This window comes from Pediculus humanus, genomic scaffold, assembly GCF_000006295.1.
Source record: "Pediculus humanus corporis 1103172108322 genomic scaffold, whole genome shotgun sequence".
NCBI lineage: Eukaryota > Metazoa > Arthropoda > Insecta > Psocodea > Pediculidae > Pediculus > Pediculus humanus.
The window spans coordinates 924,455-940,220 of record NW_002987891.1 but is presented as its reverse complement, the minus strand read 5'-3'; the positions used below and the strand labels follow the sequence as shown (position 1 = coordinate 940,220).

The 15,766-nt window shown below is 26.4% G+C and overlaps 3 protein-coding genes across 3 annotated transcripts; 2 read left to right on the top strand and 1 right to left on the bottom strand.

Moving 5' to 3' along the window:
* Positions 1–1,987: 1,987 nt before the first annotated feature.
* Phum_PHUM617030 (ATPase inhibitor, putative) lies at positions 1,988–2,522 on the top strand (the record flags this gene model as incomplete). Its single annotated transcript, XM_002433159.1, has 2 exons — positions 1,988–1,992; positions 2,246–2,522. 2 exons carry the CDS (start codon positions 1,988–1,990, stop codon positions 2,520–2,522), a joined length of 282 nt encoding a protein of 93 aa, XP_002433204.1.
* A 3,266-nt stretch (positions 2,523–5,788) lies between these two features.
* On the bottom strand, positions 5,789–14,091 carry Phum_PHUM617010 (Trehalase precursor, putative; the record flags this gene model as incomplete). The annotated part of the gene is made up of 11 exons (XM_002433157.1): positions 5,789–5,820; positions 5,928–6,078; positions 9,689–9,888; positions 9,994–10,121; positions 10,256–10,484; positions 10,583–10,716; positions 10,810–11,036; positions 11,113–11,341; positions 11,424–11,547; positions 11,645–11,844; positions 13,916–14,091. 11 exons carry the CDS (start codon positions 14,089–14,091, stop codon positions 5,789–5,791), a joined length of 1,830 nt encoding a protein of 609 aa, XP_002433202.1.
* Phum_PHUM617020 (RNA-binding protein squid, putative) lies at positions 7,655–8,473 on the top strand (the record flags this gene model as incomplete). Its single annotated transcript, XM_002433158.1, has 1 exon — positions 7,655–8,473. One exon carries the CDS (start codon positions 7,655–7,657, stop codon positions 8,471–8,473), a length of 819 nt encoding a protein of 272 aa, XP_002433203.1.
* Positions 14,092–15,766: the final 1,675 nt, after the last annotated feature.

The following is a 15,766-nucleotide window of genomic DNA, read 5'->3' as shown; positions in this document are numbered from 1 at the left end:
TATATATATATATTAAAAATTTACAACTCAATAATATAAATAAATAAATTGATTGATTAATTATCGATTAAACGCCTCACTTTTAAATAATAATAATAATAAAAAAAAAATTGTATATTATATATATATGTGAAAAAGGGCCGATTGTAATTATTATTATTATTATTATTATTATTATTTTTAATTAATTAATAAATATATATATATATTTACATTTTTTTACATGATTAAAATTATGTATTAATATATTGGTAATAATAATAATAATAATAATAATAATTAAATGTATATTAATAATTGATTTTTTAATAATCGAGTTTACTATTAATAATAATAATAATTATCCTTGTAAATTTTTTTTTTTGGGAAATGTGTATAAGGAAGAGAGGAATATTATTTTGATAGTAGGTGACATTAGCAATGAAATATTATTATTATTATTATCGTTAAGTAATTTTATATTTAATTATTTATATATATATATATATATATATATATATATATATATATATATATATATATAAATAAAGAGAAATGAAATGATTATGAGAGAACAAAAGATGTACACACACATTAAAAAAATGATTCTTTTTCTTTTTATTTATTTTAATTATTTTAATTATTATTATTATGTGAGCACTAAAAAGAAGAAGAAGAAGAAGGGGAAGGGGAAAAAGGGGAAGTATGTAAATGTTCTCTCTGCTTTGCAACAAACAAGAAAAAAATAATTTTTTTTTTTTTTTTTTTTTTAATTTGTATCACTTATTAAAGACTGTTAGAATTAGTTGTAAGTTTTATTTTAATATTTTTTTTTTTTCAAATCAAACATCACAAGAATAAAATTAAAAATATTATAATTAATTATTAATTATATATATTAAGTAAATATTATTATTATTATTATTATTATTATTATTATTATTATTATTATTCTATTATTATTATTATTATTATTATGGTAATAATTGGTTTGAACAACGAATCTATTATCGTTCTTTTGTTAAGAAAAAAAAAAAAAAAAAAAAAAAGGAAACGAAAACAAAACGGAAAATAAACCGTTTTTTTATATATATTATATTATTATTATTATTATTATTATTATTATTATTATTATTATTATCATTATCATTATTTTATTTTAAAATGGAGGAAAAAATAAAATAAAATAAAATTTGTATTTAATATTTTTTTTGTGTAATCGATCGATGGCAGGAAATGTATTTATTTTTTATTTTTTTTTTTTTAATTTTTGAAATTGTCATCGAGTCGATTTATTATTATTATTATTATTATTATCATTATTATTATTATTTTGTTAAATAAATTTATAAAAAAAAGAAAATGAAATAAAATTTATAAATAAATAAATAAAAAAAACTCGAATCGAGTGCCAAAAAATTACAAAAAAAAATAAATAAATAAATAGCCTTTGTACTATTATTATTATTATTTTTAATTATTATTATTATTATTATTATTATTATTATTATTATTATCCTAAATTTTATTATTATTATTATTAATTTTTTGTTTTTTTTTCTGGATAATTTTCCGAACGTTTTCTTTTTTTCAGATTCGTTACAAATTAAAAATTGGAATTTTTTGGAATTTATTAATGAAGAGATTTAATGTAATTGTCAAATATCAGGTATTGTCGTTAAAAGATTTTCGATTCGATAAATAAATATTAAAAATATATCGATTATTATATCGATTTATATCGATTTATATCGATATATATCGAATTTTTTTTACGTTACGGTATGGATACATTAGTACTTAATCCCGATTCGAATTTTGTTTTTTACGCGGGTTTAAGATTAATGAAATATTTTTAAAAGTGCGACAAATTTCGTACGACTACAAATTTCCCCGTTATCTTCAAGGCTAACTCGTTGGAATTAAATTTTTTTTTTTTTTTTTAATATTAAAAATGAGTTTTTGCGTTCGTAATATTTTTCGCAATCTGAATGGTTTGATCGTAAGAATGAGGTAAATTGTTTTTATTGAAATTTTATTATTTAATTGATTCCATTTTTCTTTTCCAATTTTTTTTACTTGCAGTCCTAAAGCAGGGCTCCATCTTTTCACATATATTAAAATTATAGTAATAAAAATGTTTTAATATTAAATATTTCATTTTAAATTTTTTAAGATAAAATTTGTGGCGTTTTAAATTATGTAGGTCAGAAAATTATTTTTTTTAATAAGGTCTGATTCGACAGAGTTATTTTTTTTACTTTAGCTTTATTAGATCATCAAGTTCTTTAGGAGAACCTGGTAGTGGTGCTGGAAAAGGAGGTGGTGGTGGTGGTACCATAAGAGAAGCTGGTGGTTCATTTGGTAAAAGAGAAGCTGCACTAGAAGATGAATATTTTTATCGACAACAAAAGGAACAACTTGCCAAATTAAAGGATAGCATTTCTGATGAGATTAGCTTTCATCAAGAACAAATTGCTCGCCATCAAGAAGCTATCGAAAGAAACAGAAAAAGAGTCGAAGAACTTTCTAAACACGAATAATAATAAGCACTTAATACTTATGATTTAAATCATAGTAATTTAGTATATTTTCAATCATATTTTAGTTTTATAGTTTAGCATTATAAGTTTATTGTAACTATTTTTTTTTAAACACAATCATTATGTCTTTTTTTTTCTTATGTATAATTTAAAATGAAATTTATTTTGTTTATTTTTAAAAAAATATACACCATTTACATTACTTAATTAAATTTTTTAGTGGTTTTTTTTTACTTTAAATAAATTAGGTTACCTTATTAAATAGGTAATTTTTAATATTTAAAACTAAAAAGTTTTTTTTTTAATATTGGATTGTATTTTGGTAATCTAACATTCATTAATTCAGGAGTTTTATTAATTTTAATTTTTTCATACATTTTTATTCATATGTTAATCTTCTATGTATTTGTCTGTGCTTATCAAAAATCAAAAAATTCATATTTAATACAAGTAAATGTATGTGGTAAAGTGCGGAAATTAAATTATTTGTAATTATTAAATAATTTCATAAGTTTTAAAATTAATATAATGAATAGATAAAGGTAAAAAAAAAAAAAGATTAAAAAGTACGGGCTACATATAATGTAAATTATAGAACGGTTTTAAAAAAGTCATAGAGTAATATATAAGCATTTATTAAAGTGGAGGGAAAATTAACATTCACCGCCTTGTATTGTTCGTCAATTCGTCACTTTTCTTACCTGACCAACGCCATTTATATTATGCACTTAATGGTATTTTCGATGAATAGTTCTTTCTATTAATTTTCTTAGTGATAGAGTAGAAATTTAGTGCCAGAATTATCGGTGAGTAATATTTAACTGTTGGGTTACATTTTAACATTTATCTTTTTAATAAAAACGGGCAAGTAAATTTAGGCGGGTTAGCATTGTATAGGTGTCATGCTTTGGTTTTTCATTAAATTCTATTATTTAAAAGTATTTTCTTACATTTCCAATTAAAGTATGACGATTTTAATTGTTCTCTTAATTTTAACTTGTGATTTTTTTTCATATTTTTGAAAATTTAATCATATTTGAAATATTTGTTCAGCATTTTACGGTTTACTACTTTGTTAGGCTGTTACGTACCGTTTTTATAGAGCATTTAAATGTTCTTTATAAACGTTCATTTGATTTAGTGCAGCATTTTTTTGTTGAATTTGAGTTATTAACGTTCATTTTAATTATTAAAATTTGAAATTTTTTATAAGTAAGGTTACTACCTTACTTAGTTTAATAAACACTTTATAAAATATAATTCAATGTAAGCTTTATATTTACTTGCCCGTTCAAAGAATGAATGCAAATTACTATATATATATCATTAAGATTTTATATTTGGTTTTTTTAAAAATGCCTTATTTTTTAAATAATTTTTACAGGTGATTAATTTAAGATTATTTTATTTTTATTATTTATATATTTATATTTGTAATTAATTTGTGAAACCGTTTAAATTTTATTATTTTATTTTGTATGTTATCTGGTTTGATTATTATTTAGCATTTACTATATCACAATGGCTATCGGTAAAATTCATTTTAATGAAATAATTTATTTATCTGTTTGAAATTGCATCATTTAAAATATTGTTTAGATAATGTATAATATAATCATAAAAGTATGCATGAATCATGGTTAAAGCTATCATTTTTAGCTTGTCGTTGAAGAATTTTCATTTTAGAAATGTTTCCCATTCGAAAGTTATTCACCGACTGTGTTTAAAAAAATATTAGGAAGTTGTATGTGTGTTACTAATTCTGTTTCGATATTATCAAAATTAAATTTTAGGTTCAATCGTTTGTTATACATTTACTAAAGACCAGCATAAAATTAGATGTATTTACATACAAATTTTTTTTTTTTTTTTGTGAGAGTGCAAAACAATTGATTCGATTTAGAAATGAAAAAGTAAATTAAATATGAGGAAGTATTGGGTTAAAAGTTGTTGTCGTTGTTGTTGTTATAATAAAAAATAATTTATTTATAAAAAATTAAGTTTAAATAATGGTGGAAATATCCCAATTTTTTTTTTTTTTAGTTTGTAAATATTTTGTAAAAAAAAAATGAGGACAGAAAAAAATTTCAAAAATATATTTTGTTTATCGTAGGGCTTCTTTTAAAATCAATAAATAGTTTGGGTTTCTCTCTCTCTCTCTCTCTCTTTTAAATTTAAAAAAAATAACATACGTGCTGAGTTATAAGGATATGGGATGACAAGTTCGAAAAGGAAAAATCATTCCCCAATTGGAAAATTTCTGTTAAAGGGTAAAGAATGATTGATTGATTGATTCGGTAAATAAAACAATCGATGAATTTAATTAATTGACGAGGGTCGAGAGGCAAAAGAAAATTATGTATATATATATATATATATAAATTCGTATAATTTTATTTATTTATTTAAATAAATTAAAAAAAGAAATTATTATTATTATTATTATTATTTTACTAAGATTTTATTCGTCGTCGTCGTCGTAACATAAAACTTGTATGATAGATTTAAAATAAAATAAAATAAAAAAAACAATAATAATAATAATAATAATGTCTGACAAGTAATTTAAAAATACAATGGATAGAAAAAGAAACAAACTATGTATTGTGAGCGTAATAAGTTTTAAGTAATTTCCCCCTCCCTCACCATTCCCTTTCCTCTCCCCCTTTTCCCCCCGTCCCACGATAATTAAAAACGAAAATAATAATAATAATAATAATAATAACAATTCATAAAGTTTAGTTTTTAGAAAAAAAAAAAAAATTTCAAATTAATTTTTTTTTTTTCTTTTTAATGTCTTTTTTTTTCTTCTTCTTTCATTCCTAGTAGAAAAAAAAAAAATGTCGCAATTAACAAATCATTAAATTTTTAAATTGTTTGTTAAACAAAATTTTTGTGGTGGGGGAAGGGGGGGGGGAAACAAGAAAAAAAAATAACAAACAATAATAGTCGTCGTCATCGTTGTTGTTGTTGTTTTTACATTTGTCTCATATATTATATTTTTTAAATTATTTAATAATAAAAAAGTAAAAAAAAAAAAAAAAAAAATCTATGATATATATATATATACGTATAAATTTGACAATTTTCTAAATAATAATAATAATAATAATAATAATAATAATAATCGAAAACGAAATTTTTTTACTGATCGGTTTCGATGTGAAAATACTGGTAATAAAAGTTGAAGAATGCATTGTCGTCTTAAGGCACCAAAGATTTTCTTTCGTCTTTAGATTTTTCCGGGTCCCTCAAACAAACCATCATCATTTATCGAGTCCGTTTTGTTTTATGGGTTCTGAAAAGAAAAGCGAAAACACAAATCGTAAAACTTCCTCTAAAGAGAGAGAGAGAGAGAGAGAAAATCGATGGAAAGGTGGGGGGGAGGGAAAAATAATTAATTACCCGTTAAATCGCAAATATCCTTGTCCGAACATTGCAATTCTTTTCCGTAAGTGTTTAAAAGTTCCATAATGACTCCGTTCGTCCAACCGAATCCAGCCTGTACGATGTATTCCCCTCCGCTCCCGTACCTGCCGGGATTTTCAGCGTCGTACTGAAAAAAAAAAAAAAATTTTTTCGTATTAAAATTCGTTTTACGTGTGTAGTCTTAGCCGAGAAACCGAATGCTTTTTAATAACGCAAACCAGATTTAATTAATTTAATTTAATTTAATTTATTTATTTATTAAAAATGTGTCTTTTTCACCAATTCTATCCGATCGCGATGATGATGACGATGATGATGATGATGAGAGCATTCCCCCCCCTCCCTCTGTTTTTTTTTTTCCATTTCTTTTTTAGCGGACCGTTTTTCGTCACTCACGCAACATGTATCTAACGTTAGTTTGTGCGAAAGTTGTTTGTTTCAGATGAATCGTCGTCTGCTTGTGTGTTTGTCACCCAACATGGGACGACGCGAGATGTTATGACAACAGTTTAATTTTTTCTTTTTTTTTTTTTTCTTTTTTTTTTTTTCAATTAATTAATTATTTATTTATTTATTTATTTATTTTTGTTTTTAACCTTTTTTAATTTAAAAACATAAAAAGACATTATTAATTATTAAATTTGGAAATCGAAATCATCGTCGTTTGGACCAAAAAAAAATTAATAATAATAATTTTTTTTTTTTTTTTTTTTTTTTCATAAAGTATATAAACATGTTTTAAATTTAAGTTGTTTTTTTTTAAACAATTAATTTAAATTTATCGAGTGACTGATTGATTGATTGATTGATTGATTAATTAATTAAATCTTAAAACATGTTACCTGTGGATTTTTCACCCTTTTTTTTTTAAATATTTTTAAAAAATTTAATTAATTAATTAATTAATTGCGAAATTTGAAGAACTCTTAAGAGAGAACATAAAGAATAAGAAAAGGTGAAGAATCCAAAAGGATTTTTTTTTAATCGAAATCTTTTAATGATTATAAATTTAATTAATTTATTTATTTTTTTATTAATTAATTAATTAATAATTTTTTAAAAATTAAGATTTTTCAGAAAAGAAAGTTAGCCCCGATTTCGACGGTTTTTATATACTTAAAAAATTTTTTTTTTAAATTTTAAATTCACATTAAGACGTTTTTTTTTTAGGTTTTTTTTTCTCTCTTTTTTTTACTTTTATTATTATTATTATTATTATTTTAGCAAATTTTAAATTTAAATTTTATTTAAATGAGAATGATTGATTGATTGATTGATTGATTGTCATTAGCTTGTTTTCAAATCGTGTTAATCTGTTTTTTTTTTTTTTTAAAAAAAAAGATTTTATATATGTAATTTTTCCCCCCTGTCCCCCCGCTCTAACATTTATGTCGATATTTTATTATTATTATTATTATTTTTTATTTATTTATTTTTTTTTTTTGTTTTTAAATTTAAATTTAACGGTTTTCTTTCTTTTTTTCTTTTTTTTTTTTTTTTTTTAACAATTTTTAAAATTTGTTTGTAGGTGGACAATTTTTTTTCAAATTTTTTTTTTTTGAAAAAAAAAAAAAAAAAAAAAGAAATTACTAAGTAAAATAATAATTTAAAAATAAAATAAGATAATAGTAATAATATTTATAAGATAAAGTAAATAAGTAAATAAAAAAATAAAATAAAAAAAAATTGCCGGGGAAAAAAAAATGGATTACAGAAATGGACCGTCGAAGGGAACGGCAGGGATCCGTGGTAAAGACGATGATAAAAAATTATTCGTCGGAGGATTGCCAAAACTTTGCGGTGAAAAAGAACTGAACGAAACATTTTCAAAATTCGGTACCATCGAATCCATAAACATAAAAAAAGATCCCATAACGAAAGTTCCTCGCGGATTTTGTTTCATCGTTTTCAGTGATCCGAACGTCGTGGATCAAATTCTCTCGTCGGGAGACATATGTGTCAATGGTAAAAAAGTCGATCCGAGGAGGGTGACGAAAACGACGCCCCCGGGAAAAATATTCATCGGAGGTTTGACGACGGATTTCACGGAGGAAAAAATAAAAGAACATTTCAGTCAGTACGGTAAAATAACGGATGTACAATGGCCGTTCGACCGGCAAAAAAATCAAAAGAGAGCCTATTGCTTTTTGACTTTCGAAAATCGCGACACGGTCACGGAGCTGTTGAAAACGCCAAAGCAAGAAGTTCTCGGAAAAGAATTGGACGTCAAAAAAGTTAAACTTAATCCGGAAACAATGTGGCAACACGGCGGAGCCATCGGAGCTTATCCGGGAGGAAGAGGACGGGGAGCCTATGCTCCCGCTTACGGAGCCGCATACACGTACCCGGCCTACGGCTACGATTACGCACCCGTCGACTACACGGGCTACGAAGATTACTGCAAGGCCTACGAAACATATTATGACAATTACGACTACGACGCATATCCTCCGGCGTATGCACCGAGGGCGCCGAGGGGAGGTCGCACCGTCGGAGGCTACGCCCGACACGCTCCCTACTGAATGAAAACCTTCTGACAACGTGTCCCCCCACTTTTTTTTTTTTCTCTCCTTTTTCTGTTTCTCTCTCTCTCTCTCTGTCACACACAAACACAGTCTCACACTCATTACCTAAATGGAAAACAAGTGAAAATACTTGTTTTATTATTATTATTATTATTATTATTTATTCAGTCAGTACAACCGTCATTTACGCCTTTCTCTCTCTCTCTCTCTCTCTCTCTCTCTCTCTCTCTCTCTCTTCATATTATCATTTTTCTCTGATCGTTTTCATTATTTTATTTTATTTTTTTTTTGATAAAAGAAACAACACACGTGAAAATGATTGATTGATTGATTGATTGTGAAAATTTAAGCAAAAATTATCTAAGAATTGAGCTGTTTGTTTTTCTCTCTCTCTCTCTTTCTCTCTCTCTTTCCCTCTCTCTTTCTTTCTCTCTCTTTCCATAACATTACAAAAACTAATTAAAGGAAACAATTAATGACATAATTCATTCAAACACATACACAGACACGCGCGTTCGCTCGCGAATATGCAAAAAAAAAGTGTTTGTTTGTTTGTTTGTTCGTTTGTTTGTATACGTACTAAAAAAATTAAAATTTTTTAGTATTGTTTAAAAAAAGAAAGAAAGAAAGAAAGAAAACGATCAGAGCATTATAAATTAAATATTTCAGTGAAATTAAAATCGAATATTATTATTATTATTATTATTTAATATTTTTATAAGTTTTTATATATATATATATACATTTATATGGGTGTTGTTTGTTACTGAAGGAAATAATGCCACCGCCCAAAATCTCTCCAGTAAAAAATTACTACTACTACTACTGCTACTACTGTTACTACTACTACTATCACTACTACTATTACTACTATTATTATTATTATTATGATTTTTTTTTTTTTATGCGTCAGCATTTACATGTAAAAAAAAAAAAAAAAAAAAAAAAAATTTATAAAAAAAAAAAAAAAAAAAAGAATAAAATAAAATTTAAAAAAAAAAAAAAAAAAATTAAAAATAAATTGCATTTACCAAACGCGAATATTTTTTTTGGGTTTGTTTGTTTGTTTGTTTTCAATTTTGTTTTTTTTTTTTTTTTTTGTTATTTAAATTAAGTTTCCCCCCTTTTTTCCCCCTCCCCCCCCCACCCACTTCCCAATGAGTTAAAATTGGGATGATGATGATGAGGGCATTAAAAAAAAAAAATTCTTACCTTTTCAAACATTTCATTACTGTCATGGAATCCCTTGAAATTTGAATAAACCCAATTTTTAGCTAATTCTTTGGCTATGTCGCTCGCTTCCGGAACGTTCATTCTATTCAAACCCTGTATGGCTATGATTTGTAACGGAGGCCAAGCGTTCGGACGATCCCACTGTTGTCCGGTCATTTCCAAAGATGCCGGTAATCCACCTGATGAGAGAAGGAATGATGAAGACAAAAGAATAAGAAGAAGGAATGAAACGAACGGTAATTTTGATTTCATGTTATTAATCTTATAATAATAATAATAATTACCTAAGAAATTAACCATAATGTTTGAATCGTCTAAATATTGTATAACCGAACGTGCGACTTTATTTACAGATTTTTTATCATAGCATTCCGTCCACAAGGGTGCTAAATTCGATGGATAAAAATAATCCCTGGAAGGAAAAAAACAAAGGGATAGGGATGAGAGAAGAGAAGAAGAAATAAAAGTAATAATTGATTACGATGGATTCATCGGATTTCATTCATTCAATCATTCATTCATTCATTCATTCATTCATTGGCTCACCTTCTAATGTTGTTTCTTATATCGTAGTCTAACCAAATGCCTAAATCGGAATGCCATAGCACGGCCGTGACTGCTTCTAACCAATACTCGGCTATTTCGGAATACTGAACGGATTTTTCATAATTTTGTAGGATTTCATAAAACTGGGAGAGTATTTTTGCGTTCCAATAAATGAATGCGTTCAAATCCACGGGTATTATGTACCGGGTGTGAATACTACTTATGTTACCTATGAGAGTACCAACAATTTTTTATTCGTAATTAATTTCTCTTTTTTTTTTTGTTTTTGATGTTTCTTTGAACGTTTTTCTTGTTTTTTTTCAATACCTTGATTTGTTTTATTAGTTATGAACCACCTGCTGCTGAAATCCCAACCAGATTCGGCTGCCGATTTTAAATCCATGTAAAGATCTTCTTTTTCTAACTGAGTGGGTAAAAATGCTGCGCTGTTGTAATCCTCGCTAAAAAAAAAAAAAAAAAAAAAAAAAATGGCGTCATTCGGTATGTAACATTCACATAATACTTTTCTTTTATTTAAATATTCGAAGTAATACCTGTAAGATTCCGGTCTGGGACCACTCGAAGGTGCAAAATACCTTGCTAATTTGTATTTTTTACCCCCTTTGTAAACTTCCACCGTTCTATTCTTGACCCAAAAATTAAATTCTTTTTCTAAAAGGCAAATGTGACTCTGAAGGAAATCAATGTCATTCGTTGCTTCGTAATAACTTAAAACCATGGGTGTCAAAAGCGGCGGTTGAGATCTTTCCAAATAGTATACCTGTCGATTAGAGGATGGGTTATAATGGGTTGAATCTCTCATCTCTCCCCCCCCTTCCAAATAAAAATGTACTTACCCTTCCTCCGTTCGGTACGAAACCATATTGACTAACCATGCTTAGAAAATTGAGTAGTATACCTCTAACGGTTTCGTACATTTCGCTAAGTAAAAGACCCCTCACTATCCAATACGTGTCCCAATAGTAAAATTCGGTAAAACGGCCCCCAGGTATGACGAGTCCATTGGGTACGTAAACGATCGAATATTGATCCGGATTATTTTTTACGTCTACTATCATTTTTCTCCTGTTGACAAAAAAAAAAAAAAAAAAATTTAGCAGAAAGGGAATGGTGGGGGGGAAGCGGGGGGGGGGTTTGGGGGTCTCACGTTAAATTAGTCCATAAGTTATTGAGATCTAAAGCCCATTTTCTATAATTAGGATCAATTATATTATCTACGAATTGCGGATGAGGAGTCCAATCGGGTGGGGTCCAAGCTTCTAATTCGTTACCTGGGGAGAGAGAAAACAAAACAAAAAAAATTGATAAATAATTTTTTTGATGAGCTTTTTCGCGGACATATTTAAATTAAATTAAATATAAACTTGCCATCTTCGAAATAGTCGTTGACAAAATCTTGTAGTTGTTTTCTCGTTGGACGATCTTCCGTTTCCTGCATGAGAACGTTAAATTTTTCCAACGTCACGGCGGGTTTATATTTTAATTTTTTATCGACGAACGTTTTCGAATCGTTGTAAAGTTGAGCCATTTGTATCGTGTGCAAAAGTCTGCCATGACAGTATATTTCGCTGCAAAAAAAAAAAAAAAAAAAAAAGTCAAAACTTATCAAAATTAGGTATTTTTGTTTTCCCATCGATAAAAAATCGAAATTTTTTTTTTTTTTTTTTTTTTTATATATAAAATTCATGAGTTGGGTTACTAATTACTATATTTTATGCTAATATTTCTATTATTTACAAATGAATATTATTCTGACACGATTTTCTCGTTCCCCCCCCCCCTCCCACGTTGAATTCCCATATTCACTAACGTGTAATTAACTTATTGGTTCGGATGTATTGTAATTACGTTACCTGGAACAAGATGGCCGATTTTTATTTGCTTTAAAATCGATCAAAGCTTCTAATAAATTTAAAATTCTTGAATTTTTATTATCATCATTATTATTATTATTATTATTATTGATTTCGCGAAAACATTTCGGGTGTGATTGACAAAGGGTGAAAACCGTTAAAATTCCAAATAACGAAACGAACAAATTCATTTTTTTTCTATCTCTCTCTCTCTCTCTCTCTCTCTCTCTCTCTCTCTCTCTGTTTTCAATAACGAAATTCTTATCGGTCGATCAGCTGTTGATATGAAATCCCTCGTGATAACGATTAATTTATTTAAATTGTTTTATTTAAAAAAAAAAAAACGAATAATTTATTATTAATTCAAAAAACGAAAAAAATTTTCCGAAAGCTTCGAATAGAAAGAAAAAAAAAAAAAAACGTGGAATTAGATTATTACGTGAAACGGTTTCCGGTTGTTTTTGTTATTTTACCCCGAAACTTTTACATTGAAAATCACACTTTTTTTTTTTTTTTTTTTTTTACGATTAATAAATAAATCTGAAAAATTTGCCAAAAAAAAAAAAAAAAAAATCAAACAAATTTTAATTATTATTATTATTAAAAATAAACGCGATTTTTTAAAAACGATTTTCCGGAACGCAATTTGTACGCAAAAACAGACAGACAGTGCCGTTTAATTATCTCTTTATATATCTATATATATTTAAAACGACCGTAAAAAACTAACGTGAAAATTTAATGTCCGAATCTATTTAAAAAGGGAAGAAAGCATGCGTGTTGACAAAATTGTCGTTATCTCGCCCGGTAACAAACGGAAAAAATGGCGAACATGTAGGGAAAATAATGATGATGATTTTATTATTATTATTTTTATTATTATTATTATTAATGTCGTTAAAATCGAAAGATTTTTTTTTTTTTAGATAATTCGTATATAAGTGTACATTTCCTGTCCGTCTGATAACTCGTCATCACGTATTCCAAAAAAACATGCGGGAATAATAATAATAATAATAATAATAATAATAAATATCTGATTTGAATTTTGATTATTCACACACTTCCCCCTTCTCCTATAAAAATAATTTTTTTTAACGTCTGTCGATGACGTAAGTACGAATCGCGGCCTCCAAGATAATATAAAATTTATTTTCCAAATGTGTTTTATTTTTTCCACCGCCTTTTTCGAAAAAAAAAAATAATAATAAAAATTGTATTTGCGTGCGTTTCGAATAATTATTAATTAACGCGTTTGTGATATTTGTTTGTTAAAAACGTTTTTTTTTGCATTTCTCGCAAAAGTTATTATTATTATTATTAAAATTAAATTAAGTTATCATTTATTTAAAATTATTATTATTATTTTTTATCGTAGTAAAGTTTACGTGTGGGTTAAAAATCGTTTGTGATAATTTTGCAAAGAGGGGATGGGGAAAAAAAATGTAAAATAATGGAGGCTTTTGTAAACTCGTTGAACCGAATCCCCCTTCCATTTTTGTCTGCGGCGAGAAAACGCGTTTCGAATAACGATTAAGTAATTTTTTTTTTGTGTTTTTTTTTTTTGGTGTCAGCGTTTTTTTAATAAAAATAAGAAAAAAAAAACTGTTATCGTAATTGTAATTAAGTAAATTTCCGGTACATAATTTCGACCATGTTTTAATTTAACGAATCGTACGTGTTTTTGATGTCGAGCATTGTTAACAAGCTTAACGACAACTGTCAATCGTTTCGCCGCCATATTGAATTTTTTATAAATTCTTTTTTTTATAAAGTAATTATTTACCTGTTGGTAGGAATCGGTACGTTACACTTAGTAGTCGGATCGGATGATGTTAAATGATGATTTTGATGAAAACAAGGTTGAACCTCGGACGATTGATTTCTTTTGAGAATTTTAAATAATTGAAAACAATTCGAACAAGCAACCGCCGTCGGCGTTTTCGTTTTAAGTACAAACATTCCGTCAAATGATGTCACAGGAAAATTCTTATCAATCAATCACTCGGTGAGTTTTTTTTTTTCAATTATTTTAATTTATATATATTTCTCTAAAGAAAACGCGTAATGCTGAATCACCTTAATTTCTTTATTTAAAAAAAAAAAAAAATTCTGAACTTGAATTTCGCGATTCAATAAATGAAGTTAAATTTTTAAAAAAAAAAAACCGTTAAAAAAGAACGCGTCGTCGTTCTTACGTCATTTAAAATAACTTATTTTTATTATTATTATAACGAACAAAATAATTTTTTTTCCAACGCATTCCATAAACACGTTAATATTATTAATAGTACTAAACGTTAATTGACGTTAGCAATCCATTTTTTTTTTTTTTTGATAATTAAATTAATAAATTTTAGTTGCATGATTTAATGTCGTGTTCGAATTGGTTGACGTTACGTACGTGATAAAGCCAAAAAAAAAAACATTTAAATTAATTTTCCATTCCATTTGAAAAAAAAAAAAGTAAATAAATGGAAAATTGGTGGAAGACTTTTAAGATCTCAGTCAAAGGTTAACAGAAAATTACCCCGTCGACAATTAATTAATTATAACTCTTGTAAAAACAACAAACAAACAATTTTTTCAATTTTCCACTAAGTATTATTATTATTATTATCAGGTACTTGCTTTACGTTTTCCGTCGGAAAAACAAAACGAAAAAATGTTTCAATGATATTAAATTAGAGAGAGAGAGAGAGAGGGAGGGAGGAAGAGGGAAAAAACCGTTAGGAAAATTCGTTATTAATTCCGTCGCACGCGAAAAAATTGAATTCGCAATAAGTTATTATTATTATTATTATCGATTGATTAATGACGTCATTAGTCGTTTTATCAGATTTTTTTTTTTTTTTGCGTAAGATGTAAAATGTTTTTTTTTTTTTTTTATAAGAAAATATTACGTACATCTTATCGACACATTATCAATTTCGAATCTTTTTGGCTTTTTTAAATCATTCGTAATAATAATAATAATAATATTCGACATTGTAAACTTTGACCTTGAAATTAAATTAAAAGTAAGAAACGTCGTCAGAGGGCGGTCGAGATTGTTGCGACGTCTATATAATAGTTGTTTGGTCAGGTCATAAAAAAAAAAAAAAAAAAAACGGTTTTGTTGGCAAACTGCCAATTCGGGAACCCGCCCCCCCGTTTCAATTCGTCATTAAAAAAAACGTATGACGTCACGATTTTTAATTAGTGCCACGATCGGCGTGGAATTTGTTACGGCCTTTTAAAAAACCGTTTTTTCTGTTCTATTCTTTTACAAGTATTAATTTTATGATTGTTTTTTTTTTTTTTTTTTTTTTTTTTTTCTATTTAAATTCGAATTGAATTTTAAACGTTTTTTTTTTATTTCGTTTTAATTTTATGAAGGTTTAGCATGCGTTAATGGAAAATATCTTGGGATAATTACGTGTAAAAAAAAAAAAAAAAAAAAAAAAAACAAAAAAAACAAATCGCATAAAATATTTTAAAGATGGCGTCTTTTATTTTTTTATTATAGTCGAAATAAATGTGAAAAACACGGAATCAATGTCACATTAAAAAAAAAAAATAATAATAATAATTTCTCTTATCGTTTTTGAAAACTTTACATTTTTTTTTTTTTTTTTTATTAACAAGGTCAGTTATG